The sequence below is a fragment of the Rhinoderma darwinii genome, chromosome 13, assembly GCF_050947455.1.
Source record: "Rhinoderma darwinii isolate aRhiDar2 chromosome 13, aRhiDar2.hap1, whole genome shotgun sequence".
Taxonomy (NCBI): domain Eukaryota; kingdom Metazoa; phylum Chordata; class Amphibia; order Anura; family Rhinodermatidae; genus Rhinoderma; species Rhinoderma darwinii.
The window spans coordinates 40,755,978-40,774,014 of record NC_134699.1 but is presented as its reverse complement, the minus strand read 5'-3'; the positions used below and the strand labels follow the sequence as shown (position 1 = coordinate 40,774,014).

Sequence of the window (18,037 nt, the reverse complement as noted above, 5' to 3'; positions counted from 1 at the left end):
CAACCTGTGTGAGTGCACAGGGCGCTGCACCCTCCCAGCACGTGGGGGGCACCACTGGGCTCTGCCTCTGCTCTATCCTCTGCTCTTAGTTACACACACGGTGGAAACGAGAGCTAAGGCAGAGGAGAGGAGGAAGCTCCACCCACAGCCCAATCCCTGCAAGAAACGTGAGCCTATCAGCAAGGAGAAATGGTAAGTGCCTATGTGTGTATATGTGTGTCTATGTGTGTGTGTATATAAATCTGTGTATATATGTCTCTGTGTATATGTGTCTGTGTATATCAGTCTCTGTGTGTGTATGTGCATATGTGCAGAGGATGCGTAATCTCGTTGTAACCTGTCATCTACCGCGTAATCTCGCGAGACTACGCGTCCTCTGCTGTAACTACCACAGACAGAGTAACGAAGTGCAGGGATTGTGAATAGACATCCTGTGGAATGTCTATTCACTGTCTAAACACTTCGGTATTGTTCATGTGTTAGTATAAGACAGCACATAAGGATCTAGCAGGATCCCTATGCGCTGAGTAAATGAATGGAGAGGAGTGCATGACTCTGATTGGTCAGCGTCATACACTCCCCTGTACAACGCGCACTTGGTCTAAAGTAAAAATATGCCCACTTGGGCATTAAGCAACTCATTAGCATAAATCTAAAATCGCTAATAAAGTGTTAAAAATAGATCGTTTTTTTTAAATAAAAAGCATTACTGGCACCTGCATTATAGCGCCCATCTCCTTATGTAAGAGATAGGGCACTTATAATGTGGTGACAGAGCCTCTTTAAAATATATTCTAAAAAAGGAGGCCCCAAAATCCACCGGGTGCTTCTTTGCTTCTGAGGCCTGTACACAGCACACTGAACTGGTCCCTAAAAAAATAGCCTTTTGAAATTTTCTTGAAAATGTGAGAAATTGCTGATAAAGTTCTAAGCCTTGTAACGTCCTAGAAAAATAAAAGAATGTTCAAAAAACGATGCAAACATAAAGTAGACATATGGAATATGTGAAATAGTAACTATTTTGTGTGGTATTACTATCTGTTTTGCAAGCAGATGCATTTAAAGAGGCTCTGTCACCAGATTTTGCAACCCCTATCTGCTATTGCAGCAGATCGGCGCTGCAATGTAGATTACAGTAACGTTTTTATTTTTAAAAAACAAGCATTTTTGGCCAAGTTATGACCATTTTTGTATTTATGCAAATGAGGCTTGCAAAAGTACAACTGGGCGTGTTGAAAAGTAAAAGTCCAAGTGGGCATGTATTATGTGCGTACATCTGGGCGTTTTTGCTTCTTTTACTAGCTGGGCGTTCTGACGAGGAGTATCATCCACTTCTCTTCAGAACGCCCAGCTTCTGGCAGATCACGCTGTGACATCACTTCCCCAGGTCCTGCATCGTGTCAGACGAGCGATGACACATCGGCACCAGAGGCTACAGTTGATTCTGCAGCAGCATCTGCGTTTGCAGGTAAGTAGCTACATCGACTTACCTGCAAACGCCGATGCTGCTGCAGAATCATCTGTAGCCTCTGGTGCCGATGTGTCCTCGCTCGTCTGACACGATGCAGGACCTGGGGAAGTGATGTCACAGCGTGATCTGCCAGAAGCTGGGCGTTCTGAAGAGAAGTGGATGATACTTCTCGTCAGAACGCCCAGCTAGTAAAAGAAGTAAAAACGCCCCGATGTACACACATAATACACGCCCAGTTGTACTTTTACTTTTAAACACGCCCACTTGGACTTTTGCAAGCCTCATTTGCATAAATACAAAAATAGTCATAACTTGGCCAAAAATGTTCGTTTTTTAAAAATAAAAACGTTACTGTAATCTACATTGCAGCGCCTATCTGCTGCAATAGCAGATAGGGGCTGCAAAATCTGGTGACAGAGCCTCTTTAAACTTAGAAAAATGCTAATTTTTGCAAAGTTTCTCCAAATTGTGGTGTTTTTCACAAATAAATACTGAATTTATCAATCACATTTTCCCCACTAACATAACGTACAATGTGTCATGAGAAAACATCCTCAGAATCACTTGGATAGGTAAAAGCAAAGTTATTACCACATATATTGACACGTCAGATTTTTAAAAATCGGCTTCGTCTTCAAGGCCAAAACAGGCTCAGTCTTGAAGGGGTTAACTGTACTCAGAGAGTTATCACTGTGTGTTATCTGTGGTGTTACATAGGACCACAGGTAACATCTACTACATTATCTGTACTCAGAGAGTTATCACTGTGTTATCTGTGGTATTACATAGGACTGCAGGTATCATCTACGACATTATCTGTACTCAGAGAGTTATCACTGTGTTATCTGTGGTGTTACATAGGACTGCAGGTAACATCTACTACATTATCTGTACTCAGAGAGTTATCACTGTGTTATCTGTGGTGTTACATAGGACTGCAGGTAACATCTACTACATTATCTGTACTCAGAGAGTTATCACTGTGTTATCTGGGGTGTTACATTGGACTGCAGGAAATATCTACTACATTATCTGTACTGTGTGGGTATATATGGGTCTGTATGTAAATGTGTCTTTGTGCTTTTATATACGTGCCTGTATGTATTTGTGTATGTTCCTGACTGTGTACTTATGTGCCTGTGTGTGTGTGTGCGTGTGTGTGTGTGTATGTGTCTGTATATCTATATATTTACCTTTATGTATGGATATTTTAAAGGATATGTGTATATATATTTGCCTGTTTGTTTAAATATGTGCCTTTATGTATGTACAGTATATATGTTCCAGTATGTTCGTGTCTATATATGTGGTTAGTTTTTGAGTCCCGCATGGGGCGGCATCCAACCTAAGGCCGGCCCTGCTGGTTGGCACTATGGTGGCATCAGAGAAGGGGAAAAGTAGCTTGGCAGTAGTCACACCATGACATTCACTTTGTAGAGATTGTGATCTGAACTGCGCCACCGTCACTTTAAATGGGGATGAAAGAATAGACCACAGACCATCTTTATTGGCCAGCTTCAGCCCACTCAAGGATTCACAGGAAGAAGTGATGACGTCAGCATTCCAAAAATTATTTTTATTGTCCCATAATACAGACACCAGCAACGTTTCGGTTTTAATTGAGCCTTTTTCAAAACATTCACTGTCACTCTTTTATTAATCGTCTTTTTCTATAAAAAAAAAATAATGTATTTATTTAGAACCATAGAGTCATGTTGTAGAGGAGCCTATGATATGTAGTAAATGGTAATGTATATTCAGTAGCAAATAATCTATTTATATAGTGGTGGTAAAACTGACAATATACTAAATATGTACTGGAAGTAAATGTATATATTTGTTTTAAGATGTATTAATATATATATTTTTTTTATTCTAGCATTACTTCGTCCTCGGAGCAGATGTCAAATATGAATAAACCATGAAGGACAAGAGCTAAAGTTTGCCAACGTAGTCAGACATTTTTATAAAGATAATGAGAAGAAGCAGATGAGCCCTGGAGTCGTGGCATGACGATATCATGACACAAAAGTACTTGATGAAATGCTACATTAAATGTTAGGGTGCTAGGCCCTATGCACACGACCGTGTCCGTAATTACAACCCTTAATTATGGGTACGGACAGCTGTCCCTTTTTACAGGCCGTGCTCCCACTGTAAAGTATGTGAGTGCGGTCCTAAAACTAAAAAATAGGACATGTCGTAATTTTATCGGCAAGTTTCCACGGCACAGGCACGTTCCCGTAAATATACGGGAAGGTGTCCGTCGGCCATAGAAATGAATGAATTTTTTGGTCAATTTATCAAAGTAATACATATAGAAACATTTTCCTATGAACTCATAGGCCTATTTGCTATTCTGCAAGCTCCTGAAACTGTATTGTAACAATCTGTCAGGGAAATAAAGGGTCTACTGCCCCCCTTTCTTCTTCCATGTATTGGCCGGTCTGTCTGAAGGTAACGTGTGGTTTAGTTTTGGTTACATTCATTTGCAGTCAGAGTAAGGCCAGGATCACACACACAGTTTTAAAGCAGTTTTTGGCTCCGTTTTTTTTGAGCCGAAGCCGCAAGTGGATCCAAAGGAAAGGAAAGCTATAAAGAAAATACCTTTTTTCTTTTTTGTCCTCTCCTGTGTTTGGCTCAAAATACTGAGCCAAAACCTGCATCAAAACTGTGTGCGTGTTCCTGGCCTAAATTCTTATTTAACACACAGGTATTTTCTGATGTTTTAAACTGAATCTAAAAAGGCTTCTAAAAAGACCAGCATGATTAAAATGTTACATACATGTTTAGTGTGTTTTTAGTGGACTTTTTTGTGGCTTTTTTTTTCGTGTCATTTTGCACATGTGTTTTTTTAAAGTCCTATAGAGCAGCCTATAGGAAGAAAACGGCGAAAAAAACGCCGCCCCAAGAGTATGCGTTTGGAAAAATCACCGTCATTGACCACAAAATTGCCACAAGCAAGAACGCAGTGTCTATAGTGCTTTTTATATTTTACTATAGACTTTAAACGTTACGTACAACTTTGAAATTGAATTTTTTTATAAAATATTTGTACTTTTTGAGATACAGCTGCTTTGCATTCTGTATACAGAGCAGCTCTATCGATTACAGGTGGATCCTGCGTGTCGGAGACACGCAGGACCCACTGACACTGAACCCGTCAGTGCTGTGGACCTGATGGATTCAGGTCTTCGTATACGATACAGCTGCTCTGTATACAAAATACAAAGCAGCTGTATATCAAAAAGTAAAAATAATTTTAATGAAAAGTATTTTGAAAGTTGCACCAATCACACTGATAGACATATTAATAATAATAAAAAAATTATTTAAAAGTTGTACATAGCCTTTAACGTAACATCTGGCTACACAAAAATGTGAATAAAAACGCCATAAAAAAACACATCAAAATGTGTGGGATACCAGCCTAAAGGTAGAGAAGTTTCTACTAGCTCCCAGCTGGAGATAAGGCAGCACATACACTATTCCTTTTCTTAACCCTGTTGTCCTCGAAGCCAGGCTTTAATACACCGATAATAAGATATCGTATTTTTTTAGAAAGATCCGGGAAGACCGAAATGTCTGGTGCAAATTTTTACAGTGTTTGCATCAAATTAACCCTACAATGCATTTGTTATACATGCGACTAACAAGAAGTGTGTCTATACGTTCCATGTTTCACCATGCGATCATTATCTGAATAAACCGTCTTTGACACAGCATTAAACGGTGAAAATACTAAGTGCCGTGAAATTATTTTTTTATATAACAAAAGGTAAGGCTCTCTCCTCACCTGTGTCATGGCTTCCGTTCATAAAGAAAGCCACAACGCAGTGTCAGATCTGTTGTATGACGGACACCAAGGACGCCCGACGGACCACATTGATTTATAATTGGGGCCACTGGACTACATCTGGGTTTCTGTAGTTTTGCAGTGTGAATCTTCCTGTCTAATCTGATGGAATTTGCAACGGATACTAACAGACGGAGGCTAATTTGTGAACACCTCTTTTATAAAGATGGAGGCAGACACCAGTATCACATCATTGACAATAGGTGATTGGACAACTCGCCTACTTCCCTCCTTTCATGATAAACTATGCACATGTCACAGAGCATGCCCACAACGCTCTTTCATGGAAGTCAATGTATTATTTTCTGACTGAAATTTCTTATGTCTAGGTGCCTAGCACATACCTGGAACTGCTTTTCACAGCTCATGCCAGATACCTGCCCCATAACTAAATAATAGAATTGAATAGATATGCAATCAGAAAATAAAAACAGATTAGAATAAAGAATATTTTTAGAATATATTTAATTGTTTGACAAAAAAAATCAACATTAATTTTCTACTATGTAAATAAGTACGATATAAACTGTACATTTCTCAACCAGATAATTTCAATCCTCTCATTGCGACCATACAACCACTCTGAGGGGCTTCACATTCTGCTTGAGATGGAAAACCCCCTTCCATGGGATATGCCACAAAAAGGGGAAACTCAACTCTGGGACCCCCACCTGTCAGGAAAGCGGGGATCCTCGGGATGCTGTTTGCCAATGCAAAGTGACTGTTTAAGCAGCTACTTTTAGCATTATTTCTTGCCATTGAAGTCTGTGGTAGTTCAGCTTGCCACCTCGGCACTGAAACCGATTCTACAAGGGGCTGCAGTCTCCCCAATAGTTGGGAGTCCTTAAAATAAAATTATATCATAGATTTATGCCATATCCTGTTAATATACCAGGATGGTAACAACTATGAATTTGGATCCACTGGTGGGCAGCCTCTATGCAGTCAAGGATATAGCTGTATATAAAACTGTTATTTTTATTTGCAATCAAATCTTTCACATTCCCATAAAAAAAAAAAACACTCTTTTTACAAGTAATCCGGTAAAGGACTAGAATTTTATTTCTGTCTCTATCTAAATGATCCCTAGTGACGAGAGTTGTTTTTTCCAGTCTATAATCACATGGCATCATAATGAATCATATAGAAGTTACAATTCCATCAGGCCAGGTGCTGTTTTCTGTTTTTCCATAGTGGACATTTGCCCCAAAGAGAAGGAAATTCTGAAAGAAAGAATAATATTAATAAATATCAAGCATGAGTGAAGCAGTGTAAAATATAGTAAGATGAAAAACTCTTCTTTACAGATTCACCATAAACTCAGACATAAGAAAACTAACGGCACAAAGTCCAGAGAGCAAACTGTATAAACAAGATCAAAGAACATAAAAAACCCAAAAACAAGATTACAAAACAGGAGCCTGAAATAGACTGAAACCCCACTCTTGTCTCATCAGGGGCTTACCTGCTGCTTTAAACCTGTCCTATGCTTTACACTACAGCTCTGCTTCGTTACTGTGTATCAACACATGTCCACCAAGTCACTCCATGAAGAACTGATATCCATTACAGCAAGAATAAATGGTAATAAATTACCAGCAAGATTTTTGGGTAGCCAAAACTGGAAGGCATTATATACTAACTCCAGTTAAAAAAATATATATATATATTGCAGGGCAACTAATCCACAACTGCACTCTATGATCCCAGAAATAATCTGTATAAAATGCTGAGTAGCATTGCAAATACTTTGCCATATGCATCTTGATTTTGACCTACATTAAGACCAGAGGTAGAACGGGAGATTCCTGGGCCCCGATGCAAAATCGGTAACCGGGTCCCACAAATTATCACACATCCTACATGGTATAGGTCTCCTCATATGGGTCAGAGGGACCTTTTGGAATCACTCTGGCTTCAGGGCCTGGGTGCAACTACAAACATTGCACCCGTTAAAGTACCACCTTTGTTTATGGCTAAATGAAGCCGAGTACCACAAAAGAAAAAAGTTTATGTTGGATTTTTTTCTGGTGATTTTCCTTTGTTCACCCACGGAATGGGCAGTACATAGGGATTTGGTGGTCTCTTACCCCTTCTCCCTTCATAGACATAATATAGGCATTCTACTACATATTGGGGACATGGAGGATGTCTGTCTAATGATCATACAGCTGTCTTATGCACAGGGCTCCCTTCTCCAAGGTAGTAGGTTTAATATGCTTTTCTATTGCAGGACTTAAAAAAAACTCCATTATGTGATAGAAGCAAGGACAAACCTGCTGTGGCTGTAGGACAACATCTGTTAGCTGCACATTATCCAGAAGTGGGAGAGGATAACCTCTGTTCAGAATCTCTGTATGAATAGAAACATTATTCATCATGTTATTCGCAGTCATTGACAAACCTGGACACCAATTCATCTCTAGACATATAATTAGAGGAATTAATATCTGCTTACAATCATTGAATAGGAACCGGGTTTAGTACTAAAGGATGAAAATCTGTCCTGGTTGTGAGTACTTTAACTGTAATGCACCGAGCACCTGTGTAATCCTCACATGACCAGGACAGATTTCCATCTTCTAGAAATAGGCAATAAATGTTCCAATTCAATGACTGCAAGCAGACATATTGAAAACCGTCAGGAATTTATACACAGAGCATATTTAGAAAATAACATCACTTTTCAATATACAGTGAACAAACTTTATTTACAGGGATTGTCTCACAAAGATAACAAACATACAGAAGTCACCCAGCAATCAGCGGATCACCAGGGGTCTGGCTTCTCTTACCCCCAGAGATACGCTAATATAACTAATAATAATATAATCGCGGACCGCAGACCCCTCTCATCCTGCTGGCGTCTCCCTCCCTGGAGACGCCAGCACATGCAGCCGTCCTGCCCTGCAGTGACCACTAGGGAGCTCATTTCCGGCATTAAAGGTCCAGTGCGCACACATGTAAAGAATTTACTAATTACTCACGGTCCTTTTGAGATCCTACAACAGATTAACCCTGTCTCCTATAAGCTTCGGATGCCTCCTACCTTCAAAATGCCCAACTCCTTTCATGTGTCCTTCCTGAAAACTATGGTGCTGAACCGCTACAGTAAGACTCCTAGTCCTGCAGTTGCTCCCAGCAGCTCTTTCGATGTGTTTGAAGTAACAGAGATCCTGGACTGCAAGAGGGTAGGAGGAAGGACTTTCTATTTAGTGGATTAGAGAGGTTTGGTCCTGAGGAGAGGTCCTGGGAGCCAGAAGAAAATCTTAATGCCCCTACTCTCATTAAGAAATGTCTCTCTCGCTCTGGACCCAAGAAGAGGGGGTGTAAGGGGGGCACTGTAACGTACGCAGACCCCTCTCATTTTGCTGGCGTCTCTCTCCCCAGAGACACGAGCACATGCAGCCGCCCTGCAGTGACCACTAGGGTGCAAGCTCATTCCCGGCCTTAAAGGGCCAGCGCGCACACATGTAAAGAATTTACTAATTACTCCCAGATCACCCTGGAGCATAAAAGGGCCCTGCCCTTTTCACTCCTTGACTGAGTGTTGTTTGTATCCCTATGTTAGTCTTGCAAATGGTCCCTTTGTCGTATTCTGTTCCAGTGTTCCCGGGCCCTGCTACCTGTATCCCGTGCTGTATTTGTTCCTGCGCCCTCTCTAGTGTTGGAGTAGTGTTGTGCCATCTGCTACGCCTGAGGTCATACACCACGTCTGGTGTCATCTGCCACGCCTGGTACCTCCTGCCAAGTTTTGCATCACCTGCCGTCAAAGTACCATCTGAGCCTAGCCTTGCTACTGTCTGGACTATTACAGGTACCCTTGTGCTTGGACTTTGTAGAGACTTGGTACACTGTTTTGCCAGCTGCTACTCCGCTACGGTGGTGCGGCCTAGTGGGTCCACATACCCACAGATCATGACATTACAAACTGGCAATTCAATCAAATGCCCACATATATAGATAGTAGTGCTAACTAAATGTAAAAAATATATAATAAATGGTATAAAATGTCCTAAATATCAGATACAAAAAGACCAAAGCCTAGATGGAATATGGATGATAAACCCCAAAATATTTTAACTATATAAGGCCACAGAATTAAACTGAGATATTGGACAAAAAAAATAATGCACAAGAAAAAGGTTAGCACATACCCTGAGACATAGTGTGGAGTGGGACTGGCAACCTCAGGAACTGGATGAACAAAAGCGCCTCGACGCACATTTCGCCTCAGGAGGCTACATACATTAAAACTCCAGGGGTTTATATAGAGGTATAAATGGTTGCTCTCATCTGTAATGAGCGCAAATCTTTATATGTGGGCATATTATTTATTGTGCAGCATTTATCCATCTTTGTGGGTTACTTGAGTGGGTTCCGACCACTGACGGTTGGTTGACTCTGTAGGTCACTGGTCTTTTTCATCCGACCCTACTGTCTTTTTCTCCTTGTATGGTCCATCCTTTTAATCCGTATTGTATCATTGTTTATTGTATCTAATAAAGATTTTCTACTTTTGCATATATTTTTGCATATTATTTCTTGTTTACTACTTGTAAATTAGGGACCCCTCCTTACGCCATTGGTTCGGTTAGAGGTTTTGTAGGTTGTTCAATTCAATCAAATGGCCTGCCGAGTAATAATTGGACGTGCTGGGTCCGTTCATATGCTCTAAATGTCGTTGTGAGATAACCGTTGTAAGACCGAAAAACCCCTCTAAACTGAAGGATCTTTCATTGCAATTTATTTTGTTTTCTTTTGCAATACATTCTATTCAGTTTTAGCAGAGTCAACAGAAATATTGGGCATAAATAAAGATGACATATTCTACGGATTAGCAGATCATGTGATTTCATATAAATTATAATAAGTATAACAAGAGAATGCAGACACAAATTGTGTAGAGAGAAGACAAAGGTAAGGACCAAAGAGACAGGAGGAAATAGAGAGGAAGGTAGTTGGTAGTAAGAGCTAAAGCAATAAATCTCCAACATGCAATCTACTCACGGTTAACCTGAGGCAATAATACATTTAATAAATAATAGTTCACAGCCACATTCAGTATTGTCACCTGCAACATAGTAGAATAGTTATTGGTGTATAGTTATCAATCTCTCACTCAATCTTACTTAATGATTCCTTTAATAAACTATTGTACTCAATGTTTTGTATTATACTTTATATGTGAATATATAAGATCAACCTACAAATTATAAAAACTTCACCTTAGGATCCAGTTTATAGAATATATTAATCATAACATCATATTATAGAATTCTCATTTATGCAATGCCCTAATAGATGTTCTAAAATGGCTTGAAAGGTAGAATTTGACATTAAGCATATGATCACCTGTGAACACCATTTTGCAGTTTACATACAGATGTAATCTACGTAAAAAGGTAAGTAAGTTTGTAAATGCATTGTATTCTTATCTGGTACTGGTCCTGAGTTATAGTCTGTATTACAGTCCAGAGCTACATTTACAACTCTACTGGTTGTTATTGGAAACTGTTGACAAGTTTGTTGACAGATACACCCCTTAAAAGTTGAGGTGTTTTTCTATAATACAGTATTTACTATAGATTAGTATGCAGTGCTTTGGGTAAAGATTCACCTAAGCAAGAGCTGTGCAGACATTGAGCCAACAAGGAATGCTGGGAGCCTGAAGCCTCCAGAATTGTGAATGCAGCTCTGGATTTTGACACAGGCTGTAAGTCAGGAGAAATGTAATGTATCTACAAAGTTACAGAAATGCTAGAAAGTTCTGCATGTCTTTGTTCATAAGTGGTTTCTGATGTCACAACTTTGGTGTTCACAAAGACATTTCTCAAGGTTTCCCTGTGGGCTGTGGCTACCAAACAGGCTACAGATTTTTACAACAGCATGTTGCCTGAGCTACAGAGGCAAACTATAGTTCATGATAAACAGTTGTACATAGTTTATTAAAGTACATTTGAGAATTGCTGCTAACATATTACATGATATATAGTCAGGTACATTCTAAGGTTCAGTTCACATTACATTTGAGCCCTACATTTAGTGTATACGGTGGGAAAACCTTCTGTCGTAAATGCCGAACTTATTTTCAGGGCTACATTTAACCGAAGAAGGCAACTGAGTGTTCTTCTGACCTCTGTCAGGCTGGTATGCAGAGGCATCCTGCAAAAACACACACCACACGATATATATATATATTTTTTTATTATTTTTTTTTCACATGGCATATGTCAGAGCCTTCAGTCAGAGGTATACGTCATCAAAACTTTCAATGTATACTTCTTACGGAAGGCTTAGACCTGATGTGAGCAGAGCCTAATACTGATTGTGTTCATATGCAGTCCCCCAAGCAGTGATCTCTTAGAACTAAGCTGCAGGGATGGCAGGGGTATTTTCCTTTCTGCTCAGTTTAGACATGTATATGTATGTGATATGTATATAGATCTCTATGTAGATCTTTTGCAGATTAATATGTGGACATTTATAAATAAGTGCATCATCCTACAAAGTGCGTTATTCATTCTCGCTCTTGTATACTTACAGAGAAAGGACCAACATCAGAGTGTTTAAGATCCATATGTACTCTAGAAACAAAAACAAGAAAAAATGACAAAGCTTAAAAGGGGTTTTCCCATGAGGGAGATTTATGACATATCCACAGGCATACCTCCCAACCATCCCGGATTCAGCGGACCGTACCGGATTTCGGGTGACCGGGGGTATGTCCCGCTGTCAACTGTATCTGCGTCTTCAGGACGCAGATACAGTTGAACCCAATTCCAAAGCAGTGAACCATCAGCTCCCTGCTTCAGAATTAGTTCAGAGCGGAGGAGCAAAGGGAGCTCCTCCACTCGTCAAGGGCTCCATGAGCACAGCGCTACTTTAAGCGCTGTGCTCGGGGAAGCCCTTCACATTGCTGTCCATATATGGACAGTGACGTCAGTGGCTACTCCTTAAGTGGAATCCCCATTTCCGATGATCTGGCCGGAGATTCTGATCCGAGAGGAAATCCCTGAGGTCACTGTCCATTATGGACATTGACGTCAGGGGCTCCTCCTGGAGCGGAATTCCCAGCCAGAGTCAGCAACGGGGATTCCGCTCAAGGAGTAGCTACTGACGTCGTATGGACATTGACGTCAAGGGCTTCCCCGAGCAAAGTGCTTAAAGTAGCACTCTTCCCGGGGAGTCCTCGGCGAGTGGAGGAGCTCCCTCTGCTCCTCCACTCTGAACTAATTCTGAAGCAGGGAGCTGCTACAGGTCACTGTCCATAAAAGTACATTGACGTCAGGGGCTCCTCCTGGAGCGGAATCCCTGGCCAGAGTTGGCAACGGGGATTACGCTCAAAGAGTAGTCACTGACGGCACTGTCCATATATGGACAGTAACGTCAAGGGCTTCCCCGAACCAGTGGCGGATTATCATATGGGCGATTCGGGCGGCCGCCCGGGGCCCGAGGCTCCCAGGGGGCCCATGGCAGCCCGAACCGCACATTATTGTACAAACCTATTCAGCGCGCTAGCGCTGCTAATTTCCGAAGATGAGGAGGGGAGGAGCAGGGAATTGGCCGGGAAAGGGGTAGGACACGCCTCCCTGACAAGTGCGGGCGCCGCCATGAGTAACAGAACAGCGACGGACGGCTGTTCTGTTGCTCTAAAGCTGCAAGAGAAGACCCGGGCGGGCGTTCACCGGCGCTGAGGTTAGTCGGCTTATCCTCCTGCCCAACTGGTTCCCGACCGCTGGCTGTATTTTTACGGCCAGCGGTCAGGGACGGGTCCTTAAAACCCGAGCCATAGACTTTCTACGGCTCGGGTTTTAACTTGCTGCCCGCGCGATTCGGCAGCTGAATGTCGGGTCTCCGGCTGTCAGTGACTGCCGGGGACCCTGAGGAGAAGACAGAAGCAGCTTTCGCTGCTTCTGTCTTCTCCGATGTCTTCTTACACAGCGTTCAATGAACGCTGTGTATAGGAATAGAGACAGCAGCAGCGGCGCTGTCTCTATTCCTCCCGGTGATCATGTGACTGGTCACATGATCGTCGGGTGCCGTTACTAACATACTGCTGCTGGGTCTTACTAGACCCAGCACAGCCCTATTAGTGACAATCGTCACTATGAGAGGGCTGATTTCCCCTGTAACTGGGGCTGCTGTGCAGCTCCAGTTACAGGGGAAAAGATGGTGTAAAAGAAAGAAAAAAAATATATAAAGTTCCCCAAAGGTCTTTTTTGACCTTTGAGGAACAGACCATAGTAATAAAAAATAATAAAGTAAAGTGCAAAAAAAAATTAAATAATAAATACACATAAAATACCCACCCCAAAAAAAAACGTTCCCCCTCCCGCCAAACATTGTTTTAACGCTAGCGCTGACCCAATTACTCTAATATAGACATGTAATATATTAAAATTTACGGTAAACAATGACGATTACAAATAAAAGGTCTATTTTAGGGTAAAACTATGTTATTACCAAAAAATATAGCTGAAACTTAAAAAAGCTTATTTTTTTTACTATTATTTTCAAACTTTATGAATAAAAATTCTAAAATAGCAAAAAAGTGTGCATAAAAACGATAAAAAAGGAAACCTGCATTGTCTACGGAAAAAAACGTCGCAAAAATCACGTCTTTTTTTTTCTTTTTATAAAAATGTGTGTTTGGTGCAACTTTGTAATTCCGTTTTATTAAAAAATATTTTCACTTTTTGAGATACAGCTGCTTTGTATCCTGTATCCGTCAGGTCAGCAGGACTGACGGGATCAGTGAAATGGGCCTTGCGCTAAATTATAATCTTAGATGTGATAGATTTGAGGTGGATCCTGCGTGTCACTGATCCTGTCAGTCCTGCTGACCTGACGGATACAGGATACAAAGCAGCTGTATCTCAAAAAGTGAAAATATTTTTTAATAAAATCAATCAATCACACACATACTAATATATATATATATATATATATATATATATATATATATATATATATAAAATTATGATATAAAGTTTTTAAATGTGTACATAACCTTGTGGCACTATATACAAGGGGGAGCGCTGTGTGCCACTATATACAAGGGGGATATATACAAGGGGAGTGCTGTGTGGCACTATATACAAGGGGGATATATACAAGGGGAGTGCTGTGTGGCACTATATACAAGGGGGAGCGCTGTGTGGCACTATATACAAGGGGGAGTGCTGTGTGGCACTATATACAAGGGGGAGCGCTGTGTGGCACTATATACAAGGGGGAGCGCTGTGTAGTGCTATCCACAGTGGTATGTGTGTGGCGCTCTTTATAGGGGGGGCTTTTTGGTGCTATTTACAAGAGGGGGAGGGCTGTATGGCACTATCTATATGGGGCTGTGTGTAACACTCTCTACGGGGGGATGTGTGATATATAGAGGGGGCTGTGTATGGCGATATCTATGGGGGTGTGTAATATCTACAGGGGCTGTGTGTGGCACTATGTACAGGGGGCTGTGTGTATGTGGTGTTTTACAGTGTGTGGTATTATTATATTCAGGCGCGCAGTGTTTTGTGCTATTATATTTAGGGGCACAGTATGTGGCACCATGATAACTTTATTTTCGTTTATAGGTGTGGAAATGTTGGAAAAGTGAGGAGACGTCTGAGTGGCAAATTCTGCAGAAATGAGTCATGGCCGGGAGAAGTCGTCATGAGCGCTGGACCGGATGGAGAAGAAAAGAGGAAAAAAACTACTAGAATCTGAGACGTCGTCACCTGTGAGTCACTAGATTTATAGAGAATCTGTCACCTCTCCTGACATGTTTATTATAGGAATCCTTGTATTTCACAAAAAGTCTTTCTGCAGTCCAGGACTGATAGACAATTCCCCTTGTCAGGAGGTTGTGTCCCTGCACAGTGTGATACTGTCAGTATGTAGGGACACCGCGCTGTGACAAGGGAAATCGTAACACTGTTAATGCTTGCCCAAAAAGGTAGTGTTAAAAATAGTTACGGCAGGGCGGCGGTGAGGAAGGGGGGCCCAAGTTTGGGTAACAGCCCAGGGCCCATGGTCTACTTAATCCGCCACTGCCCCGAACACATCGCTTAAAGTAGTGTTGTGCCCGGGGAGTCCTCTGAGAGCAGAGGAGCTCCCTCTGCTCCTCCGCTCTGAACTAATTCTGAAGCAGGGAGCTGATGGTTCCCTGCTACAGAATTAGTGGCTACTCCTTGAGCGTAATCCAGTTTGCTGATGATCTGGCTGGGCCAGAGGCATGGCCTAATAGATTGCCTGTCAGTTTTACACCGACAGGCAATAATGCTTTGGTATACTAAGTATACCAAAGCATTATATGTGCGATCAGCAGATCGCATGGTGAAGTCCCCTGGTGGGACTAAAAAAAAAAATGTAAAGCAGTTAGGCCCCCGGCTGCCATGGAAATCCAACGGCACCCCACTCCGATGATGCCGCTCTCGCTTCAATTCCAGCAGTTGGGGCAGGAGCCAGGCCGTGCTCCCTGCAGCTGATCGCACATATGTATCCACCCAATGAGAGCGACAGATATATCCGTCGCTATGCGGGAATTAACACCTGCTTGCGACGGATATATCCGATTGCACAGGTGGTATTATTATTGTCAGTGCATCATGATTTCTCACAGGTGTTTCCGCTATGGGTTATCCTTAAATCATGACCTGTTGGAAGCTCTTGTGGAAATGCTCTACCTAGCATTTTACACATACTGACCCCACAAGAGACACATGGTCTGACGAGGTTTCAAAAAAATTTGCTCTTGTTAATCTATCGTATAACTAAAGCATCAATTAAAACTTGGAGATAAATACATAAAATTAGAAATATAATTTGTTCCAATGTACATACCTGCTCAGATTGAGATTGCCAACAATCCACCCTGAGTTAACAGACACTTTTGCCAGAGCAGTTGTCGTCTAAGAAGGAATATGAAAATCATACTTAAGTCTCAAAAGAATAATTGTATTTTAAATTACATCCTTGTTAGCCACACGCCATGGTGTATCGTCCGGACACTTTACAATTGGAGGTGGCTGAGCATCCTGGTCTTTCACGGTTCAGAAACCAATTATATTGTTGATCAAACAATGTCTAGCAATAATAAGAAGAACCATTATTGGTATTCATAGCTTCCGAAGAATCGAAAAGACCCGAGTAGAAGATCCCCCGGGGGAAAAGGAAGATGTAAAGTAAAGCTGACCTGTTCTTAGATTTAAAGGCTATGTAAACCTTTGAACATTTTTTTTTTTAATAAAACAATGTATTTTGCCATTTTAAACAACTTTTTAATTGTTTTTTTATGAAAAAAATTTTTTTACTTTTTGAGATACAGCTGCTATGTATCCTGGATGCATAGAAGCTGTATCTTGCACTGAAACCCGAATCCGTCAGGTCAGCAGGACTGACGGCTTCGGTGACAGCTGGTCCTGCGTGTCTCTGACAGGATCCAGTTATTATTGATCACATCTAAGTTCATAGAACTTAGGATACTTAGAAGCTGTGTCTCAAAAAGTAAAAACATTTTTTGGATAAAAGTTTTAAATGCCATGATACATTGTATAATTAAAAAAACAAAAGTGTTCAAAGGTTTAAATAGCCTTTAAGGGTAAGATTTCAGGGGCTAGCAGGATTGTTCTTTTACTTTGAAAAACAAATGCCAAGATGGATATGGAGGTGGACATCCATCCATTTAACCATAAATCTCTATGACTGGTTACTGGAAACCAGTTTGCATATGCAGTAAAACCTTTATATGAAGACACATTTCCAAGACTATATGCATCTTGCTAAACATATATAGTCATCATAAAATACTCAATACAACTTCTGATGTCAGATCATATAACTCATAGTTCACAAGTGTAGTTTTAGTTAACAAGAGTCTTGGCTGTGTATAAGGGTGCGTTCACAGTTAGCGGCCACAGCACAAAACCGCTCTGCCATTTACAACCCATTTGAAATCTGAGTTGATTTGCGGTAACACTACACAACAACGCGTTTTTTGGCGGCGTCTTAGACACACTGTTGCCGTACTTTGGCTGCTACGTGTCACCTCAGCCTTACTGTTTAGAGCAGAGTTTCCCAACCTTTTCAGGCTCGAGGCACCGCTGGAAAAAAAAAATCTTCAGGGCACCCCTACCAAAAATTGTTTACATAACGACAAAAAATAGCTAAAACCAAGCACTACACTTTTAGGGTAAGTTCACACAGCATTTTTTTGTAAGGCAGGAAAAAAAATCTGACTCAAAATTCCTTTAGGAACTTTGAGGCAGATTTTGAATTGACGGCGTTGTTTGGCGTTTTTTTTTTTTTTGCGTGTTTTTTTGCTCACATTCTTTTTTAGCCGTTAAAGCTACTGCAAAAACTGCAGCCAAAAAAAGCACCAAACGAGCGTTGCAGGTTTTTTCTGCCTCCTATTAATTTCAATGGAAGATCAGAGGTGGAAACCACTCGAAGACCACCAGCCCCCCACTCACAGTAATATGACCATGGGCCCCTCACTCACAGTAAAATGACCATCAGCCCCCCACTCACAGTAAAATTACCATCAGCCCCCCCAATAAAGAGACCATAAGCCCCCCAGTAAAATAACCATCAGCCTCAGTCCCCCCCCCCAGTATAATGACCATCAGCCCCTCTAGTAAAGTGACCATCACAGACAGAAAGTGTGCTTACTCCTGGGGAAGGAATAAATAAGGAGGTATAGTAGGAGAGGACTACTA

General features: G+C 41.3%; 2 protein-coding genes across 2 annotated transcripts in view; one reads left to right on the top strand and one right to left on the bottom strand.

Moving 5' to 3' along the window:
* Nucleotides 1-5,216, top strand: part of LOC142666492 (bactericidal permeability-increasing protein-like) — a 34,508-nt gene extending 29,292 nt beyond the window's left edge. Inside the window, exon 15 of the mRNA XM_075846559.1 lies at nucleotides 3,351-5,216. Within this exon, the coding sequence (XP_075702674.1) occupies nucleotides 3,351-3,389 (39 nt within the window). The 3' untranslated portion in view covers nucleotides 3,390-5,216. The remainder of the gene's footprint in view (nucleotides 1-3,350) is intronic.
* Nucleotides 5,217-5,775: 559 nt separating this feature from the next.
* LOC142666703 (bactericidal permeability-increasing protein-like) overlaps nucleotides 5,776-18,037 on the bottom strand; it is a 31,001-nt gene continuing 18,739 nt past the window's right edge. Inside the window, exons 11-15 of the mRNA XM_075846855.1 lie at nucleotides 16,164-16,231; nucleotides 11,872-11,914; nucleotides 10,338-10,401; nucleotides 7,604-7,680; nucleotides 5,776-6,550 (exon numbers count right to left, since the gene is read on the bottom strand). Coding sequence (XP_075702970.1) covers nucleotides 6,467-6,550; nucleotides 7,604-7,680; nucleotides 10,338-10,401; nucleotides 11,872-11,914; nucleotides 16,164-16,231 — 336 coding nt within the window. The 3' untranslated portion in view covers nucleotides 5,776-6,466. The remainder of the gene's footprint in view (nucleotides 6,551-7,603; nucleotides 7,681-10,337; nucleotides 10,402-11,871; nucleotides 11,915-16,163; nucleotides 16,232-18,037) is intronic.